Source organism: Oncorhynchus mykiss, chromosome 10, assembly GCF_013265735.2.
Source record: "Oncorhynchus mykiss isolate Arlee chromosome 10, USDA_OmykA_1.1, whole genome shotgun sequence".
In the NCBI taxonomy this organism is placed as follows: domain Eukaryota; kingdom Metazoa; phylum Chordata; class Actinopteri; order Salmoniformes; family Salmonidae; genus Oncorhynchus; species Oncorhynchus mykiss.
In genome coordinates, this window is record NC_048574.1 from 1,542,357 (window position 1) to 1,557,631 (window position 15,275).

The following is a 15,275-nucleotide window of genomic DNA, read 5'->3' on the forward strand; positions in this document are numbered from 1 at the left end:
GCTGTCTGTTGCTGTCTGCTACTGTCTGCTGCTGTCTGTTGCTGTCTGTTACTGTCTGCTGCTGTCTGTTACTGTCTGTTACTGTCTGCTGCTGTCTGTTGCTGTCTGTTACTGTCTGCTACTGTCTGTTGCTGTCTGGTACTGTCTGTTACTGTCTGGTACTGTCTGGTACTGTCTGCTACTGTCAGTAATATCAGTTAGTGTTGGTTACTGTCTGGTACTGTCTGCTACTCTCTGTTACTCTCTGCTATTGGTCAGATGTTGACTTTTAGCATTCTTCCCTGTACATGTAACATTGTCAAATCTAAAGTTGTTAATTATTGTAATTATCTATGTTGTATGTTGTATTTGGAATGTAATGCAAAGTTTGCAAACAAAAGAAAGTGTGTTTCTCATTTCAACTCCTGACTTTGTTCCAGGAACACCTCCCACTGGGTGCAGACGTCAATTCAACATCTATTCCGCGTTGGTTCCACATCATTTCATTGAACCATTTCCTTGTGGAAACAATGTTGATTGAACCAGTGTGAGCCCAGTTTCCATGACGCCTTCATGTCAGCTCTGGTATCTTGCCCTGAATCAAGTTACAAACAACAATCTTTTACCACACTGGGATTCCATCGGCAGTCTGGTGATTAAAATGTGTCAGTCTGCTTCTGTAAGTGTGTGTGTGTGTGTGTGTGTGTGTGTGTGTGTGTGTGGGCAGTTCAGTGTGCTTGCAGATTAATGTGCGCATGTGCCTCTGCTGAACATGTGTCTATTAAAGCAGAGTCTGATCTCAGAGAGACTCAGAGAGAGAGAGACAGAGAGAGAGACAGAGAGACAGACAGACAAACAGAGAGAGACAGACAGACAGAGACAGAGAGAGAGACAGAGAGACAGACAGACACCATGTCTCCCTCCCAGTCCTCCCTACTACTGCTACTGCTGATGGTCTCCTGCTCCTGGGCCTCCCACTTTTTAGGAGGAACCATGACCTTCAACCCCAGAGGGACCAACCCAGACGGAACCTACAGGGTGAGACCAATGAAGACCAAAAAGACCAATGACAATGATGATGCTTCCTATTAAATATCCTGTCATTTCCTGTTTGCTACAATTCTACTAGTTTGCCTAATTTCAGTTTGTGACAAAACAAACATGTATATTTTAGATTTATACCGCTGTGAAATATATTTTCAATAACCAACAATTTAGTATTTTCAGCTGTTTGAAGCTGGTGTACAAAACAGACAGTAAAAGACACACAAATACAGATCTATAACTCACATTTCTACGTATTGCAGCTTTAAGTGTTCTTAAGTGTTTTCTAAATGTACCAGTAAACTACCAGAATGTACCAGTAAACTACCATAATGTACCACTAAACTATCAGAATGTACCACTAAACTACCAGAATGTATCACTAAACTACCAGAATGTATCAGTAAACTACCAGAATGTGCCAGTAAACTACCAGAATGTGCCACTAAACTATCAGAATTTAGCAGTAAACTACCAGAATGTACCACTAAACTACCAGAATGTGCCACTAAACTATCAGAATTTAGCAGTAAACTATCAGAACGTACCACTAAACTGCCAGAATGTACCAGTAAACCACCTGACTGTACCAGTAAACTACCTGACTATACCAGTAAACCACCAGAATGTACCAGCAAACTACCAGACTGTACCTGTAAACTACCTGACTGTACCAGTAAACTACCTGACTGTACCAGTAAACTACCTGACTGTACCAGTAAACTACCTGACTGTACCTGTAAACCACCTGACTGTACCAGTAAACTACCAGACTGTACCAGTAAACCACCTGAATGTACCAGTAAACCACCTGAATGTACCAGTAAACTACCTGACTGTACCAGTAAACTACCTGACTGTACCAGTAAACTACCAGACTGTACCTGTAAACCACCTGACTGTACCAGTAAACCACCTGAATGTACCAGTAAACTACCTGACTGTACCAGTAAACTACCTGACTGTACCAGTAAACTACCTGTAACGGTTTTCTTGATGAGAAGGAGAGTCGGACCAAAATGCGGCGTGTCTATTGCAATCCATGTTTAATGAAGTAACACACTAAACACAAACACTACCAAAACAATAAACTTAACGAAAACCGAAACAGCCTATACTTGTGTAACCTAACACAGAACAATGACACTAAGGACAATCACCCACGACAAACTCAAAGAATATGGCTGCCTAAATATGGTTCCCAATCAGAGACAACGATAAACACCTGCCTCTGATTGAGAACCACTTCAGACAGCCATAGACTTAGCTAGAACACCCCACTAGCTACAATCCCAATAAATACACACCACATACAAAAACCCATGCCACACCCTGGCCTGACCAAATAAATAAAGATAAACACAAAATACTTTGACCAGGGTGTGACAGAACCCCCCCCCTAAGGTGCGGACTCCCGAACGCACCTCAAAACAATAGGGAGGGTCCGGGTGGGCGTCTGTCCATGGTGGCGGCTCCGGCGCGGGACGTGGACCCCACTCAATCAATGTCTTAGTCCCCTCTCCTCGCGTCCCTGGATAGTCCACCCTCGCCGCCGACCATGGCCTAGTAGTCCTCACCCAGAACCCCACTGGACTGAGGAGCAGATCGGGACTGAGGGGCAGCTCGGGACTGAGGGGAAGCTCAGGAGTGAGAGGAAGCTCAGGAGTGAGAGGCTCAGGAGTGAGAGGAAGCTCAGGAGTGAGAGGAAGCTCAGGCAGGTTGATGAATCTACCAGATCCTGGCTGGCTGGCGGTTTCGGCAGATCCTGGCTGACTGGCAGATCCTGGCTGACTGGCAGATCTGGAAGAGTCTGGTCGACTGGCAGATCTGGGAGAGTCTGGTCGACTGGCAGCTCTGGCTGCTCCATGCTGACTGGCTGCTCCATGATGACTGGCTGCTCCATGCTGACTGGCAGCTCTGGCTGCTCCATGCTGACTGGCTGCTCCATGATGACTGGCAGCTCCATGATGACTGGCTGCTCCATGCTGACTGGCAGCTCTGGCTGCTCCATGCTGACTGGCTGCTCCATGCTGACTGGCAGCTCTGGCTGCTCCATGCTGACTGGCTGCTCTGGCTGCTCCATGCTGACTGGCTGCTCCATGCTGACTGGCTGCTCCATGCTGACTGGCGGCCCTGGCTGCTCCATGCTGACTGGCGGCCCTGGCTGCTCCATGCTGACTGGCGGCCCTGGCTGCTCCATGCTAACTGGCAGCTCTGGCGGCTCCTTGCAGACTGGCAGCTCTGGCGGCTCCTTGCAGACTGGCAGCTCTGGCGGCTCCTTGCAGACTGGCAGCTCTGGCGGCTCCTTGCAGACTGGCAGCTTTGGCGGCATCCTGCAGACAGGCAGCTCTGGCGGCTCCTTGCAGAATGGCAGCTCCTTGCAGACTGGCAGCTCTATGCAGACTGGCAGCTCCTTGCAGACTGGCAGCTCCTTGCAGACTGGCAGCTCCTTGCAGACTGACAGCTCCTTGCAGACTGACAGCTCCTTGCTAACTGGCAGCTCTATGCTAACTGGCAGCTCTATGCTAACTGGCAGCTCTATGCTAACTGGCAGCTCTATGCTAACTGGCAGCTCTATGCTAACTGTGACCACCAGAACATTCAAGTAGTTTTGGTAACATATAAAATATATAAAATAATACAAAAATTCACATCATAAATCTGTAAAACAAAGCAGTGAAACATTATGGTAATAACCCATCAATTTAGTGATATTGTTGCTGAGTGTTTCAGCATGTAATATCTGGTATATTTCAATATTCAATATATCTTTGTTGATCTTTGATGTAAATGTTTTGGGGCCGAACTGACCCCAGTCGCAGTTATGACAAAAGTCAATAGTTAGAGAGTAGAGTTGCAGAGTTAATGGGTGATTATGTCATTGTTGATTAGATGTTTTTTTTTATTGGGCTATTTCCTGCAGAACCACATGTTGTATATATTACAAACTAAAGGTGAACATGGAAATAGATATAAAGAATATGAAGAAAACAATTCTGAATACATAACTTACTAACGTTTCCATAGATTTCCAAAATGACCTGTAAAATTGAAGAAACAAAATGCGCCTAACACCTTACCTGGTGTTTTGAACGCACAACGTTTCCATTTGGTCTGTGCTGCATGTTTGCTGCCCTCTAGTGTTCTCTTTCATGTATGGCTCTACTTTTCTCACTACTATTACCCACTCCTATTACCCACTCCTATTCACTACTTATACCCACTCCTATTCACTCCTATTCACTACTTATACCCACTCCTATTCACTACTTATACCCACTCCTATTCACTACTTATACCCACTCCTATTCACTACTATTACCCACTCCTATTCACTACTTATATCCACTACTATTCACTACTTATATCCACTACTATTCACTACTTATACCCACTCCTATTCACTACTGATACCCACTCCTATTCACTACTTATACCCACTCCTATTCACTACTTATACCCACTCCTATTCACTACTTATATCCACTCCTATTCACTACATATACCCACTCCTATTCGCTACTTATACCCACTCCTATTCACTACTTATACCCACTCCTATTCACTACTTATACCCACTCCTATTCACTACTTATACCCACTCCTATTCACTACTTATACCCACTCCTATTCACTGCTTATACCCGCTACTATTCACTACTTATACCCACTCATATTCACTACTTATACCCACTCCTATTCACTACTTATACCCACTATTATTCACTACTTATATCCGCTCCTATTTACTACTTATACCCACTCCTATTCACTACTTATACCCACTCCTATTCACTACTTATAACCACTCCTATTCACTACTTATATCCACTACTATTCACTACTTACACCCACTACTTATACCCACTCCTATTCACTACTTATACCCACTCCTATTCACTACTTATACCCACTCCTATTCACTGCTGATACCCACTCCTATTCACTACGTATACCCACTCCTATTCACTACTTATACCCACTCCTATTCACTACGTATACCCACTCCTATTCACTACTTATACCCACTCCTATGCACTACTATTACCCACTCCTATTCACTACTTATACCCACTCCTATTCACTGCGTATACCCACTCCTATTCACTACTTATACCCACTCCTATTCACTACTTATACCCACTCCTATTCACTACTTTTACCCACTCCTATTCGCTACTTACACCTACTCCTATTCACTACTTATACCCACTCCTATTCACTACTTATACCCACTCCTATTCACTACTTATACCCACTCCTATGCACTACTATTACCCACTCCTATTCACTACTTATACCCACTCCTATTCACTACTATTACCCACTCCTATTCACTACTTATACCCACTCCTATTCACTACTTATTCCCACTCCTATTCACTACTTATATCCACTACTATTCACTACTTACACCCACTACTTATACCCACTCCTATTCACTACTTATGCCCACTCCTATTCACTACTCATACCCACTCCTATTCAGTACTTATACCCACTACTATTCACTACTTAGACCCACTACTATTCACTACTTATGCCCACTCCTATTCACTACTCATACCCACTCCTATTCAGTACTTATACCCACTACTATTCACTACTTATACAAACTTCTATTCACTACTTATACCCACTCCTATTCACTACTTAAACACACTGCCTATACCCACTACTATTCACTACTTATACCCACTCCTATTCACTACTTATACCCACTCCTATTCACTACTTATACCCACTCCTATTCACTACTATTACCCACTCCTATTCACTACTTATATCCACTACTATTCACTACTTATATCCACTACTATTCACTACTTATACCCACTCCTATTCACTACTGATACCCACTCCTATTCACTACTTATACCCACTCCTATTCACTACTTATACCCACTCCTATTCACTACTTATATCCACTCCTATTCACTACATATACCCACTCCTATTCGCTACTTATACCCACTCCTATTCACTACTTATACCCACTCCTATTCACTACTTATACCCACTCCTATTCACTACTTATACCCACTCCTATTCACTACTTATACCCACTCCTATTCACTGCTTATACCCGCTACTATTCACTACTTATACCCACTCATATTCACTACTTATACCCACTCCTATTCACTACTTATACCCACTATTATTCACTACTTATATCCGCTCCTATTTACTACTTATACCCACTCCTATTCACTACTTATACCCACTCCTATTCACTACTTATAACCACTCCTATTCACTACTTATATCCACTACTATTCACTACTTACACCCACTACTTATACCCACTCCTATTCACTACTTATACCCACTCCTATTCACTACTTATACCCACTCCTATTCACTGCTGATACCCACTCCTATTCACTACGTATACCCACTCCTATTCACTACTTATACCCACTCCTATTCACTACGTATACCCACTCCTATTCACTACTTATACCCACTCCTATGCACTACTATTACCCACTCCTATTCACTACTTATACCCACTCCTATTCACTGCGTATACCCACTCCTATTCACTACTTATACCCACTCCTATTCACTACTTATACCCACTCCTATTCACTACTTTTACCCACTCCTATTCACTACTTACACCTACTCCTATTCACTACTTATACCCACTCCTATTCACTACTTATACCCACTCCTATTCACTACTTATACCCACTCCTATGCACTACTATTACCCACTCCTATTCACTACTTATACCCACTCCTATTCACTACTATTACCCACTCCTATTCACTACTTATACCCACTCCTATTCACTACTTATTCCCACTCCTATTCACTACTTATATCCACTACTATTCACTACTTACACCCACTACTTATACCCACTCCTATTCACTACTTATGCCCACTCCTATTCACTACTCATACCCACTCCTATTCAGTACTTATACCCACTACTATTCACTACTTAGACCCACTACTATTCACTACTTATGCCCACTCCTATTCACTACTCATACCCACTCCTATTCAGTACTTATACCCACTACTATTCACTACTTATACAAACTTCTATTCACTACTTATACCCACTCCTATTCACTACTTAAACACACTGCCTATACCCACTACTATTCACTACTTATACCCACTACTATTCACTACTTATACCCACTCATATTCACCTCTGTTAATACCTAAGTGTTGTTATGAGTTGATATTATCTATTGTTGATAGCTAAGTGTTGTTTTGAATTGATTTTGTCTGTTGTTGATAACTAAGTGTTGTTTTGAATTGATATTATGTATTGTTGATACCTAAGTGTTGTTTTGAATTGATTTTGTCTGTTGTTGATAACTAAGTGTTGTTTTGAATTGATATTATCTATTGTTGATACCTAAGTGTTGTTTTGAATTGATTTTGTCTGTTGTTGATAACTAAGTGTTGTTTTGAATTGATATTATCTATTGTTAATAACTAAGTGTTGTTTTGAATTGATATTATCTATTGTTGATAACTAAGTGTTGTTTTGAATTGATTTTGTCTGTTGTTGATAACTAAGTGTTGTTTTGAGTTGATTATGTCTGTTGTTGATACCTAAGTGTTGTTTTGAGTTGATTATGTCTGTTGTTGATACCTAAGTGTTGTTTTGAGTTGATTTTGTCTGTTGTTGATAACTAAGCATTGTCCACCAATGATTGTTGTGCCTAACCACTCCCTCTTCAGGCCTTGATGGAACATGGTTTGTTCTCTACAGAAGGTTTGTTGTATCATTGTAATCCCTGACAAAGGCTGAAATGAATCAGAGTTTAGAATGTTCTGTACTATTGAACATACCATAATGATAAAGGCATTTAGCTATATGAAGAATGCCTTGCTCCTGCTTGTTCTCTTACCCTCCTTACCAAACAGAACATGTATCTAGGTTGCACACTTGTTAAAGACAGTCGTCTTGCAGTGTGTCTGAAGTGCTGGTTTAATGAAGTGTGTCGTTGCAGGTGGACCTTGATTACAAGACAACCTTCCACTCTACCGGCTGCCTAACTTATACCTGGTATTGTATCAGTGGGGACTGTGGGAATGAGATCAGTTTAGTGCTTAACATCGTGGACCAGGGGATATCTGAGGACTGGTGTCAGACAGAGGGAGTCATGACTAGACACGTCTCCAATAACACACAGACCTTTGATCTGCTGTGAGTGTTTATTTTCTATTCAAATCTTCCATCCGTTACCAGTGTGTTTATGAACCTGATTTGTAGTAACAGGGAACAGCTCAGTTATTTTATCCTGGTTACCAAAGTAGTTATAGACAATATGTCCAACATGTCCCATTACATCAGAAAGGACAAAACACACATTAGTTAAAAGACACAGTATTGTACATGATGAACATCATAACAACAGTGTTTAGGATGTGTTTTTGGAACTCACCTTTCACCTTTGTCTCTTTATCATTACAGATTGGATGGCGGAAACTGGATAGATAATGATAATTATGTTAGTGCTTGGTGGCTGTTGACTCTTGTGGATCTTGGGGTCAGGTCTGACACGAAGACAGTCAACCGATCTCCACAGACCACTGTCATACCTCTGATGCGGTAAATACTCCTACTTATCGGTGTTAAATTATTTAGTTTGACGAACAAGTGATTTTATCAATCTGTGTGTTGTATTCAGTCAATAGAAAACAGATCTGAAACACTGCAATTAATAGTCTCTCTCTCTCTCTCTCTCTCTCTCTCTCTCTCTCTTTCTTTCTTTCTTTCTTTCTTTCTTTCTCTCTCTCAGTGTCCCTGCTAATTGTGAAAGAGATTTCAAACTATTGTCATTTGATCCAGATGGGGATGAGGTCAGGTGCAGATATGCAGTACCAACAGATGAGTGTTACACATCAAGTGACCTTCCTAATGACTTCACTCTACGAGAGGTTAGTATCCAAATAGAACAATACAGACAACAATGGACTATGATGATGAAAGTAGTGAAAAGGAATAGATCATTAGCACTTAAACTGCCAGTCCTCACTGCCTCGCTGCCAATGTGCAGCCATTTTGACTGTAACATTCTAACAATCCATGTTGGAAGACCACATTCATTATTCCGAAAACAACAGCTAAGTGGCTAAAACCCCAAAACTGCATGATATCAGTGCCTAAAACTAGTTAATTTATCACCACGGTCAATTTCTGTGCTGATCTAACGAGGCAGGAAAGACAACGGATTCATGAAACACCATTGGTGACACAAAGGAGATAAGACTCAAGAACTGTCTGAAAAATGAATAAATATTTTTAGACTAGTAGAATGTTACTGTCAAAATGGCATCAAGTGCCAAGGCAGGTTACTGTCATTTAACATCCCAAGACAGCAACCAGCTGGCCAAAATGAGTTGCTGTCATTTAACAAGTCAAGGCAGCGACCAGCTGGCCAAAGCAGGTTACTGTCATTGTAACAGAGCAGGGCAGCAACCAGCTGGCCAAAGCAGGTTACTGTCATTTAACAAGCCAAGGCATCAACCAGCTGGCCAAAACAGGTTACTGTCATTCAACATTCCAAGGCAGCAACCAGCTGGTCAAAGCAGGTTACTGTCATTCAACATTCCAAGGCAGCAACCAGCTGGTCAAAGCAGGTTACTGTCATTCAACATGCCAAGGCATTTTGATCGACCCTGGCAAGAGAGAGACTCTGTACCCCCGACATTGAACTGTTTTCTGTGTCACTGCGACCTTTCTATCTTCCCTGTGAGTTCCCCCAATTGTTTGTTACTGTTACTGTTGTGTACATTCAACCTAAAGCTAATATAACAAAGGCATCAGAGATGATTCATAATCTGTCGTAGAAACTGGAATCCCCCCGACGCACCCAAATCTATTTTAGGGGATTTTAACAACTTTTATTTGCACAAAATCCTGCACACATACCACCAGTATGTGAAATGTCACTCTAGGAAAAATAGGACTCTTGACTTGTGGGACCAAATACGCTTTCTGCCACCACCAGACATCCCCTGGGGACATCAGACCACAATGTGGTCTACAGTCGTGGCCAAAAGTTTTGAGAATGACACAAATATTCATTTTCACAAAATCTGCTCCCTCAGTCTGTATGATGTCAATTTGCATACACTCCAGAATGTTATGAAGAGTGATCAGATGAATTGCAATTAATTGCAAAGTCCCTCTTTGCCATGCAAATGAACTGAATCCCCAAAAAACATTTCCGCTGTATTTCAGCCCTGCCACAAAAGGACCAGCTCACATATCAGTGATTCTCTCGTTAACACAGGTGTGTGTTGACGAGGATAAGGTTGGAGATCACTCTGTCATGCTGATTGAGTTCGAATAACAGACTGGAAGCTTCAAAAGGAGGGTGGTGCTTGGAATCATTGTTCTTCCTCTGTCAGCCATGGTAACCTGCAAGGAAACACGTGCCGTCATCATTGCTTTGCACAAAAAGGGCTTTACAAGCAAGGATATTGCTGCCAGTAAGATTGCACCTAAATCAACAATTTATCGGATCATCAAGATCTTCAAGGAAAGCGGTTCAATTGTTGTGGAGAAGGCTTCAGGGCGCCCAAGAAAGTTCAGAAAGCACAAGGAACGTCTCTTAAAGTTAATTCAGCTGCAGGATTGGGGCACCACCAGTACAGAGCTTGCCCAGGAATGGCAGCAGGCAGGTGTGAGTGCATCCGCACGCACAGTGAGGCGAAGACTTTTGGAGGATGGCCTGGTGTCAAGAAGGGCAGCAAAGAAGCCACTTCCCTCCAGGGAAAAACATCAGGGACAGACTGATATTCTGCAAATGGTACATGGTTTGGGCTGCTGAGGACTGGGGTGAAGTCATTTTCTCCGTTGAATCCCCTTTCCGATTGTTTGGGGCATCCGGAAAAAAGCTTGTCTGGAGAAGATAAGGTGAGCGCGACCATCAGTCCTGTGTCATGCCAACAGTAAAGCATCTTGACACCATTCATGTGTGGGGTTGCTTCTCAGCCAAGGGAGTGGGCTCACTCACAATTTTGCCTAAGAACACAGCCATGAATAAAGAATGGTACCAACACATCCTCCGAGAGCAACTTCTCCCAACCATTTCAGGAACAGTTTGGTGACAAACAATGCATTTTCCAGCATGATGAAGCACCTTTCCAAAAGTGATAACTAAGTGGTAACTAAGTGGCTCGGGGAACAAAACATAGATATTTTGGGTCCATGGCCAGGAAACTCCCCAGACCTTAATCCCATTGAGAACTTGTGGTCAATCCTCAAGAGGTGGGTGGACAAACAAAAACCCACAAATTCTGACAAACTCCAAGCATTGATTATGCAAGAATGGGCTGCCATCAGTCAGGATGTGGCCCAGAAGTTAATTGACAGCATGCCAGGGTGGATTGCAGAGGTCTTGAAAAAGAAGGGTCAACACTGCAAATATTGACTCTGCATCAACTTCATATAATTGTCAATAAAAGCCTTTGACACTTATGATTATACTTGTAATTATACTTACTTAATATTTGTGTCATTCTCAAAACCTTTGGCCACGACTGTACCTCAGGCCAACCAACTGTCGGCTCCTGGAGAGGGAGAAACCCACAGTTAAAACTACCTCAGGCCAACCTACTGTCGGCTCCTGGAGAGGGAGAAACCCACAGTTAAAACTACCTCAGGCCAACCTACTGTCGGCTCCTGGAGAGGGAGAAACCCACAGTTAAAACTACCTCAGGCCAACCTACTGTCGGCTCCTGGAGAGGGTGAAACCCACAGATAAAACTACCTCAGGCCAACCTACTGTCGGCTCCTGGAGAGGGAGAAACCCACAGTTAAAACTACCTCAAGCCAACCTACTGTCGGCTCCTGGAGAGGGTGAAACCCACAGTTAAAACTACCTCAGGCCAACCTACTGTCGGCTCCTGGAGAGGGTGAAACCCACAGTTAAAACTACCTCAGGCCAACCTACTGTCGGCTCCTGGAGAGGGTGAAACCCACAGTTAAAACTACCTCAGGCCAACCTACTGTCGGCTCCTAGAGAGGGAGAAACCCACAGTTAAAACTACCTCAGGCCAACCTACTGTCGGCTCCTGGAGAGGGTGAAACCCACAGTTAAAACTACCTCAGGCCAACCTACTGTCGGCTCCTAGAGAGGGAGAAACCCACAGTTAAAACTACCCCAGGCCAACCTACTGTCGGCTCCTGGAGAGGGAGAAACCCACAGTTAAAACTACCTCAGGCCAACCTACTGTCGGCTCCTGGAGAGGGTGAAACCCACAGTTTAAACTACCTCAGGCTAACCAACTGTCGGCTCCTGGAGAGGGAGAAACCCACAGTTAAAACTACCTCAGGCCAACCTACTGTCGGCTCCTGGAGAGGGTGAAACCCACAGTTAAAACTACCTCAGGCCAACCTACTGTCGGCTCCTGGAGAGGGAGAAACCCACAGTTAAAACTGTCCAGATCTGGAATGACAACAGTATCACTTGTCTCCAGGGGTGTTTTGACTATACTATGTGGGAGGTATTTGGTTTCCAGGGTGGTCTGACTGTACTATGTGGGAGTTATCTGGTCTCCAGGGTGGTCTGACTGTACTATGTGGGAGGTATTTGGTCTCCAGGGTGGTTTGACTGTACTATGTGGGAGTTATCTGGTCTCCAGGGTGGTCTGACTGTACTATGTGGGAGGTATTTGGTCTCCAGGGTGTTCTGACTGTACTATGTGGGAGGTATTTGGTCTCCAGGGTGTTCTGACTGTACTATGTGGGAGGTATTTGGTCTCCAGGGTGTTCTGACTGTACAATGTGGGAGGTATTTGGTCTCCAGGGTGTTCTGACTGTACTATGTGGGAGGTATTTGTGGTGATAGACAGGCTTTAAGAGATGTACAACTTAAGATCAAAAGACAGATACTGGTGGAAAGGAGGCATACAAGGGTGGAGAGGAGCCTCTCCTCAGGAAACACAAGGGTGGAGAGTAGCCTCTCCTCAGGAAACACAAGGGTGGAGAGGAGCCTCTCCTCAGGAAACACAAGGGTGGAGAGGAGCCTCTCCTCAGGAAACACAAGGGTGGAGAGGACCTACTCCTCAGGAAACACAAGGGTGGAGAGGAGCCTCTCCTCAGGAAACACAAGGGTGAAGAGGAACCTCTCCTCAGAAAACACAAGGGTGAAGAGGACCCTCTCCTCAGGAAACACAAGTGTTGCCTGGCAAGGGATTAAATCCATGGCTAAAACTGGTGGGTTGGTTGTTTATCAACAAAACTGACGGGTTGGTTGTTTATCAACAAAACTGACGGGTTGGTTGTTTAGCAACAAAACTGACGGGTTGGTTGTTTAGCAACAAAACTGACCGGTTGGTTGTTTAGCAGCAAAACTGACAGGTTGGTTGTTTAGCAGCAAAACTGACGGGTTGGTTGTTTATCAACAAAACTGACGGGTTGGTTGTTTAGCAACAAAACTGACGGGTTGGTTGTTTAGCAACAAAACTGACGGGTTGGTTGTTTAGCAACAAAACTGACGGGTTGGTTGTTTAGCAACAAAACTGACGGGTTGGTTGTTTAGCAACAAAACTGACGGGTTGGTTGTTTATCAACAAAACTGACGGGTTGGTTGTTTAGCAACAAAACTGACGGGTTGGTTGTTTAGCAACAAAACTGACGGGTTGGTTGTTTAGCAACAAAACTGACGGGTTGGTTGTTTAGCAACAAAACTGACGAGTTGGTTGTTCAGCAACAAAACCAACACTGCTCAACTATGGGACAAGACAGACAGGGTTGGCTTAGATTGTTGACAAAATGTAAATTATATTTAGTCTCCAAATGTTTATTGAAAACATAAACACACTTTCACAATGAACACTTGTTGTCTCTCACATCCATCATTACAGTTGTTGGTTAGATAGCTAGATATTATTTTTGCCATATTAACATAGACATGACATCAGTCAAAACACCTCAAAACAAGACATGGTATTTATAACAAGATACATCGAGCTGAAACGAGCCATCTACGATTCCCCCACATGGCAGCTTCTTGTCATTGTTGAGAACTATCTGACTGTTCATAACAGCGCACTCCGTCCAGCCACGTCCGTATTCTATCTGAAAAATAACACAGAAGGTGTGTTTATGAAGGTCTTGGGTGACATTAGAATACAAAAATAGAGATATTTCATAGATACAGCAGCATTTTCATTAGTTTGCTCACTCACAAAAATAGATTTTTTGAAATCTCTTACATTTTAAGAATTGGCATTTTAAGAGTGTTCTGGAAACCTCAGAATCTGCTCTTCTGATACTATATAGAAAGAAAGAAAAATGTCTTACCTGCATGTGACTCTATAGGTGGAATTATAATTATTTAATACATTTCACTCAAAAATAAATAAATAAGAATTGTCTTACTAAAACTGTTTGTGATATAGAAATTCTAGAAACATGTATGTGTTAATTTAAAATGCTTATTTAGGGAAAGTCAAGGACGGATGCAGAAAAGGCACTAAAAGACGCTAGCTAATTCACCGTTACTAACAGCAGGCTTCCATTCTGATTGGATGACCAGGTAACAGCAGGCTTCCATTCTGATTGAATGACCAGGTACCAGCAGGCTTCCATTCTGATAGGAGAGCCAGGTAGCAGAAGGCTTCCATTCTGATTGGAGAACCAGGTACCAGCAGGCTCCCATTCTGATAGGAGAGCCAGGTAGCAGCAGGCTTCCATTCTGATAGGAGAACCAGTTAGCAGCAGGCTTCCATTCTGATAGGATGACCAGCTAGCAGCAGGCTTCCATTCTGATTGGATGACCAGGTAGCAGCAGGCTTCCATTCTGATAGGATGACCAGGTAGCAGAAGGCTCCCATTCTGATAGGATGACCAGGTAGCAGAAGGCTCCCATTCTGATAGGATGACCAGGTAGCAGAAGGCTCCCATTCTGATAGGATGACCAGGTAGCAGCAGGCTTCCATTCTGATAGGAGAACCAGGTAGCAGAAGGCTCCCATTCTGATAGGATGACCAGGTACCAGCAGGCTTCCATTCTGATAGGAGAACCAGGTAGCAGCAGGCTTCCATTCTGATTGGATGACCAGGTAGCAGCAGGCCCCATTCTGATAGGAGAACCAGGTAGCAGCAGGCCCCATTCTGATAGGGGAACCAGGTAGCAGCAGGCTTCCATTCTGATAGGATGACCAGGTAGCAGAAGGCTCCCATTCTGATAGGATGACCAGGTAGCAGCAGGCTTCCATTCTGATAGGAGAACCAGGTAGCAGAAGGCTCCCATTCTGAT

The 15,275-nt window shown here is 43.4% G+C and overlaps 1 protein-coding gene across 2 annotated transcripts in view; it reads left to right on the forward strand.

Annotated features, from left to right (window-relative positions):
• The first annotated feature begins 812 nt into the window (after nucleotides 1-812).
• The window catches only part of LOC110533259 (mucin-17), a 39,336-nt gene continuing 24,873 nt past the window's right edge, over nucleotides 813-15,275 (forward strand). Inside the window, exons 1-4 of one of the 2 annotated variants that reach the window (XM_036989467.1) lie at nucleotides 813-1,017; nucleotides 8,011-8,207; nucleotides 8,475-8,612; nucleotides 8,803-8,941. In XM_036989467.1, coding sequence (XP_036845362.1) covers nucleotides 892-1,017; nucleotides 8,011-8,207; nucleotides 8,475-8,612; nucleotides 8,803-8,941 — 600 coding nt within the window. In that variant the 5' untranslated portion in view covers nucleotides 813-891. The remainder of the gene's footprint in view (nucleotides 1,018-8,010; nucleotides 8,208-8,474; nucleotides 8,613-8,802; nucleotides 8,942-15,275) is intronic. The other variant, XM_036989466.1, reaches the window with a different exon arrangement.